The sequence below is a fragment of the Gavialis gangeticus genome, unplaced genomic scaffold (genome assembly GCF_001723915.1).
Source record: "Gavialis gangeticus isolate Ggan-Ray unplaced genomic scaffold, GavGan_comp1, whole genome shotgun sequence".
NCBI classification, from domain to species: Eukaryota; Metazoa; Chordata; order Crocodylia; family Gavialidae; genus Gavialis; species Gavialis gangeticus.
The window spans coordinates 84,548,617-84,555,162 of record NW_017729031.1 but is presented as its reverse complement, the minus strand read 5'-3'; the positions used below and the strand labels follow the sequence as shown (position 1 = coordinate 84,555,162).

General features: G+C 41.4%; 1 protein-coding gene across 8 annotated transcripts in view; it reads left to right on the top strand.

The window, feature by feature from the left end:
• The window catches only part of PCNT (pericentrin), a 143,178-nt gene that overhangs the window by 135,540 nt on the left and 1,092 nt on the right, over positions 1-6,546 (top strand). For 7 of the 8 annotated variants that reach the window (XM_019523292.1, XM_019523297.1, XM_019523294.1 and 4 more), the window contains 5 exons: positions 751-989; positions 2,003-2,091; positions 3,331-3,481; positions 5,147-5,277; positions 6,207-6,261. In XM_019523292.1, coding sequence (XP_019378837.1) covers positions 751-989; positions 2,003-2,091; positions 3,331-3,481; positions 5,147-5,277; positions 6,207-6,261 — 665 coding nt within the window. The remainder of the gene's footprint in view (positions 1-750; positions 990-2,002; positions 2,092-3,330; positions 3,482-5,146; positions 5,278-6,206; positions 6,262-6,546) is intronic. The other variant, XM_019523291.1, reaches the window with a different exon arrangement.

Sequence of the window (6,546 nt, the reverse complement as noted above, 5' to 3'; positions counted from 1 at the left end):
CTTTTTTATTTTTCCCTTTCCCCCCCTGTCCCCCCCCCCCCCCCCCCCGGTCTTGCTTCCCGCTGCCCCTGATTGGTAGAGGGGCCCTGCTGGCTGGGCCATTTGCCACTGATTGCTGGGGAAGCAAAAACAGTGGTTTTAAATATGCTGTGGTTTTTACTTCCCCTGTGTTCAGTGGCGGACAGCCCAGCCAGCAGGGCCCCTCTGCCAGTTGGCGGGGAGTGGGGAGCAAATGGCAAAATGAAAAACATTAAAGGAGCTGCTGTGGGTGCACTTCCGGTATCATTTATGGAGATCCTTACTTACCTGGACTAGGGAATCATCAGCATTACAGTTGCCCTTCTAATACCAATACTTGATGACTTTTATTTAGCATGCTGTCAAGTAATCCTTCAAAATATATAGAAGCTCAGACTGTTTATAAACCTTCATATAAGGCTGCCATCCTGCTGGTTTGACTGATGCTTCTAATTTTCAGCAAAATTAGTTATATCGGCAGGAGGTCTATAGTGCAAATTCCATTTGAAAGTTTCATTTAAAACATTACACAACTTTTTCATAGTTAGCAGCAATTGTCACAATGTAAAATTGCTAACTTGCATAACAAAAAAACCTTAGCTAACTGTCATCAAGCCACAGACAAGTAGGTTGCGAGAGTTTTAAAGGACTAAATGGTCTAACTGTAACAAGTTTTCTGGATTTTCAGTAATGTAAACCTTAATAATTGTAGTTTTTTCTTTTCCTTCACAGCTACAGAGGCTGTATAAGAAGTATTTGCGATCTGAGAGCTTTAGAAAGGCTCTAGTTTATCAGAAGAAATATCTTCTTCTGCTTCTGGGTGGATTCCAGGACTGTGAGCAAGCAACATTATCCCTGATAGCACGTATGGGAGTCTTCCCTTCACCTGCAGATTTGCAGGTCTCTGAATCACGCTCCCGTCCTTTTACCAAGTTTCGATCTGCAGTCAGAGTGGTCATTGCAATATCAAGGTAAAAATATTTACAGGCATGCACAAGCAGATCTTCCTATATTTCCCTTGGGAAATATCACAAATGATTAACATCTAAAATGTATTCCTTGGATTGTACTTAATTTATTTAGTAGAAAAATACTTTCACTCCAGTTGTTTTAGAGTATCATTTAACCGCACCCTTAACCCATATAGTATTTTTCAGGCCAGTCTGCTAAGCATGATAAGCACCATGTTGAAATACTTGTGTATATTGCTTCTTTCTGCTTTCATGCTGTATGAGATTCCATGGTGTTTATGAATCTCTGCATAGCAACGGTGAAAAACTGCCTACTCCCCCGTCTCCAACTGCTGCTCCTTGGCTGGGGCGCAGGGTTCCTCAAAGCAGGGACCTCCTGCCAACTAGCCACATGCTGAGGCACCTACAGCACATGAAGCCCAACCTGGAGGGAGCCCTGCACAGCCTGCAACAAAGGGCAAGTGCAGGGATGTGCACTGTGGCACAAAGTAGCAGTACAAATTTGTGCTGCTACTGTTTGTGCCACCACACGCACATACCCTTGTTTGTCTGGATGTGGCCAAACAGTGTTTGATATAGGTACATACAGAAGGAGATGGTTTGTTCTTCCTTTTCCTTTCCCCTTTCTCGTTTCTTTGCTACATTTTGTGTTATGACTGAAAGAAGGAATAAAACTTGCTTGCGATTTTAATTTAAATAATTTTAGTTTCTTTCAGTTTGCCATGGTGCAGAGGAGGAAGCACTGCTTTTAAAAACATGTTCTAAAAGCTGAATTTTATCTACTTAATCAGTTGTTTAACATGCATCTGAATAGCAGTTAACACAGTATTTGATACACCTGATCCAGAAGACTTGAACTGTGTGATTTCTGTCCTTTTCCCCAATACCTCTTATGACATTGTTTATAGTCTAAAATATTTCTTATCGAGGATAATGATTAATATTAAAGTCCAATGCATTTTAATTTCTCTGCTGTTTTTAATAAATATACAATATTCTTTTTTATTTGCAAGGTTAAAGTTTTTAGTGAAAAAATGGAATAAAATAAACAGAAAAGGTATACAGGGAGAAGTCATTTCTCATGGCACAGGGCATAACTCAGGTGAGGATTTTTAAAATAAATAATGTGTTTTTTAGTCTAATTTCTAGTAAAAGTATTACATTTAAATAGTAAAATATTTTAATATTGTAATATAATAAAGGGCTTAGTCTGTCTGTGTGTCTTTCTGTCTAATGCTTTTTTCTTTCTGTCTAATGCTTTCTGTCTAACGCTTAATTGCCAACTGCACATGCACTGCTGAGAGGGCAGCTGGCAATTGGCTGTGTGGGCCCCGGCTGCGCGGGCCCAGGTTTGAGCTATTGCCGAGGAAATTTGTGGTGGCAACAAACATGCCCCGGCCACAAAAATAGTGGGGCTTCCCCATGCCTCCTTGCCTAAGGGTCACAGTGGCCCTGCCACCTGTCCCCATTGCCTCCACAACACCTGGCAGGGAAGGGGAGGTGGCAGGCGGGGAGGGGGGCGGGAGGAGGCAAAAGGGGGAGTCGTGGTGGCAGCTGTTGTTGGGGCTGGGCAGCAGGAAAGGGAGGGAAAAGGAGGGGTGTCACGGTGGCGGTGCGCCCCCCCGGCCGCCCAGCACCAACAACAGCTGGCAGAGAAAGGGAGGGGTGGGGAGGCAGGCAGAACCCTGCTGCAAGGCTGGAGGAGGAGGCTGCAGAGGGAATCTTTACATGGCCAGCCCTGAAGGGTGAGGGTGGGGGGTGGCACGTAAACACTCCCTGAAATCCGTCATTCTTGACCGGCAATTAGCTAGTATTATCATAAACTTTTTTCAGTGTTGTCCAGCTATATCAGTTAGTTTAACATAAATGAGATTTTACCATGCAGCAGTTGGGAAATTCAAACTTTATCATTCCAACAGTGGCTAACTTTTATCCCTTTTAAGAAAACAATGAAAACAAATGGTTTGGTGTCTACTCTTTAGAGTTGAAACTAAGAATATCTCCTATAATGGTATCATCAGGAAAAATGAATTTGTAGGGTCGTTCCTAACGCAATGTATTTTTCAGATAACTGTGTGGGTGTGGAACATGTAAATAGAAGGGTGAAAAATGTCATTGTGCATGCAGTTGATTCTGAAACTTCAAAAAATTGACATTTTTAATAGTGTCAAAAAACAAAGGATTCCCTCTTTGGAAATTTAAAGCCAAACATTTGTTTTGCTGTAGCTTTTGTTCTTTGGGGTGTGGGTGTGGGTGTGGGGGCATGTGGGTGTGTTTTTTCCCTTTTTTTGTGCAGTTCCCGTGCCTGATTTCATTGTTGACTCTCATGTATTTAACACAGTTTCTGGTGCTAGAACAGAAGTTTTGAGACAGCAGCTTCCAACAGCTAACACAAATTCTCCTCCAACCCGAGATACTGGATTGTGCCACAAAACTAGCTCTGCGAGATGCATAAGCCAATCCCACAGATCCTCTTCCTGGTTATGTAATAGGTTTGTATATAACATAATAAATTGTAGTGTTCAGCCAGATGGTTGTCTTCCATAACACCTTAACCTTTTCTTGCAGAAAATATTTGAACATGAATAGGAATTTGATTTCTCAGATCTATTAGATATATTGCTTTTTTCTCCTGATGCTAAACTTTGGAAGTTGGTAACCTCCAACTGCAGTTGTACTCCTGGTGTTTGTGAACTGTGGCCACATCCATGTAGAAATGTAACCAAACTACCCTTTTTGCTTTTGTATACCAACAGTAAGATTCTGTGCTGTGCTCTTAGAGGCACAGCACCAGATTTACAGGCCAGGAAGAATGAGACTCGGGTGATTTGAAGCTGCTGTCGTGCACGTCAGCCCTTAGAGCAGGTCAGAATTGGGAGTGGCCAGCAGTGCAACTTTAGACTGTGGCTACACAGTAAGCCTACTGGGTTAGGCAGCAGCACCCTCAAACATGTTGGTGCTGCTCTGGGTGGATAGCAAGCCAAAATGAAAGCCATGTAGCTGCCTCTATATGTTGCTTTGGCAGATTAATTAGCACTGCAAGCTGACTGTGCTACTTAGCCTTCCCTGTACTAATTAGCCCACCCACAGCTGTGAATACACAGCTACACTGTTTTCACATTGCTTGAAAGTAGCACTTCTGGACATGGTTACCACACTGATATTGCCTTAGCCTGCCAGTGACTGTAGTGTAGCTTCACCTCTAGCACATCCACCTGTCCCTGGCCTGCACCTTAAGCTGAGGTTTGCAATGGGGTCTGGAAGAAGATTTTCAGCTCTCTGTTTCTAATGAGAAGAAATTTCCCCTCTTCCCCCCTCCCTATTCTTTTGCCCCAAGCCCCTAACTGGATTACGGACTTCAAAGGGGCTGGTGAGAGAATCTCACCCTTATAAGATTTTATTTTTAATAAGGAAGAATCAAGGTAATAGGATAAACATGATGATTGAGGAGCTCTGGGTAACAGCAAATATTTCAAGGTTAGTGGAGGAGTTGGGTTAGCATCAGTTTCAGTCCCCGTTGTTAAATTTAGCTGAGGTCATTCGAGTGACTAAGGTAATAGAGCAGGAAAAAACCACCCACATTCTTCTTTGCATTAAAAGATGTTTAGGAGGAAGTGATCTGTGGGACCCCACCCCCAGGTGCAAGTGCAGCAGGGGACACACTTTCCCGTTATATCAGTGTTTGCATAGTTGAGAGAGGGCCCCTCACTCTGGCTTTCTTTAAATACTGCATATGCTGTAGCCCTTTAGGGCTTGGGGTCTTGGAGACAGGACAGGACAACCATTCCACCCTCTGCCTCAGAGACTTTCTTGTACTTTTTGGGACTGCCTCTCATTTCTGTTTTCCTCGATGTTTCTGTGAGCAGTTACATCAGGGGGTGAAAGGTAGTGATTAGATACCAGCAAGGTTAAGGCTTCTATGTGTCCCCATTTCCTAACAAAAGTATTGATTTTTCTCCTCAAATATTATACTACTTGTCTATCCCATCACTTTTCCTGTATACACAGTGAAGGTCAGAAGAACAGCTTTTCATGTTATTGTAGTTCCCTGTACACCAGATAATTAAACAGTATGAGCCTATTTAAACCACTGTAGCTGTACATATACTCTGAGCTTTAGGAAGAATAGTTTTAATATTAGTATGATATTTTTACAGGTCTCATCCATCTACAAGTTCAGTTTCAGAGAAGTCATTGGTATCATCTACTCAAGACCCTGAACGATCATTAAGTGAATACATCCGTCGTTTAGAGGTCATCCAGCAGAGATTAGGGGGTGTGCAGCCAGGTAAGAATAGCCTCATCTGATTTGGTTTTTTTTTTTTTTTTAAAAAACCGCCCCCCAAGTATTTTTAAACCCCAACAAAATTAAAATTTTTTTTTTTTTTTTTTTTTCAGAGACCAGCCACACAGTATCTTTAATACTCACACAAGATGAAAATTTTTTTTGTTTTTTATTTGTATTCAAGCTTTGCAGTAGTCATTTGTCAGGAAGGGGAGAGAGGTTTAACATGTGCACCACTGAACTGAATCTTTGCTGCTTTCCCTGATTGGTTTCTGGAATGACTCGAAGTAGGGTACTTCTCCAAATGATTTCTTAACTAAAGCTCATCAAACGTGAAAGGTCCTTTGTGGATCAGTTTCTCTCCCATTGTCCAACATAAGTATGTGAGACCAGGTGTTCAGAGTGAAGTGATATAGATTAGATTAGATAAATTGCAAGATGAAAAAGGATCATTGTGATCATTGGTTTTGATTTTCATAACAAACTAGAGTACCTCCCATCCCAATTTAATTCCTGCTTCAGGTTCAATCAATGTGATTACCCAAGGTCATGTCTTTTAGAAAAATATCCCACCTTGATTTAAAAAGTTGCCAGTGGCAGAGAATTCTCTACATCCTTATGTAATCTGTTTAATGATTGATTACCATCACTGTTTGGGGAAAAATAGTGTTGTTTATTTCTAGTCTGAATTTATCTAGTTTCAACCTCCAGGCACTGATTCTTATTATACCTTTGTCTGTTACACTGAAGGGCCCTCTACTGTCATTCTCTTGTTCCCCATATATATGTTGATCAATGCATCTTTTAATCTCTTTGAGCTTTAAATTTATTGAGCTCCATGAGATCACTTTGAAGCATGTTTCTCCAATACTTTAATCATTCTCATGGCTCTTTGTACCCTGTAATTTAACAACATTCTTCACGGATTCTAGAGACCAGAATTGGACATGGTATTCCTTTGGGAGAGTCTCACTGCCACATGCAGAGGTAATAACTTCCCTGCTTCTACTCAAGATTTTCATGTGTATATATGCAGGGATTGGATTTGCCTTTTGGCTAGGGTCAGGCCAGGGCTCATGTTCAGCTGATTATCCACAGTGAGCTCTAAGGCTTTTTTTTAGAATCATTGCCTGCTAGGATGAAGTTCCCCACCTTCTTAAAATTCTAACCTGTTGTGGTCTTTTTGATTTCTTCACAACAAAAAAAATGACAGTCTCCATGGTTAAAAAAAAAAAAAAAAAAAAAAGAGAAAAAAACTAGAGCTGCTTTTTT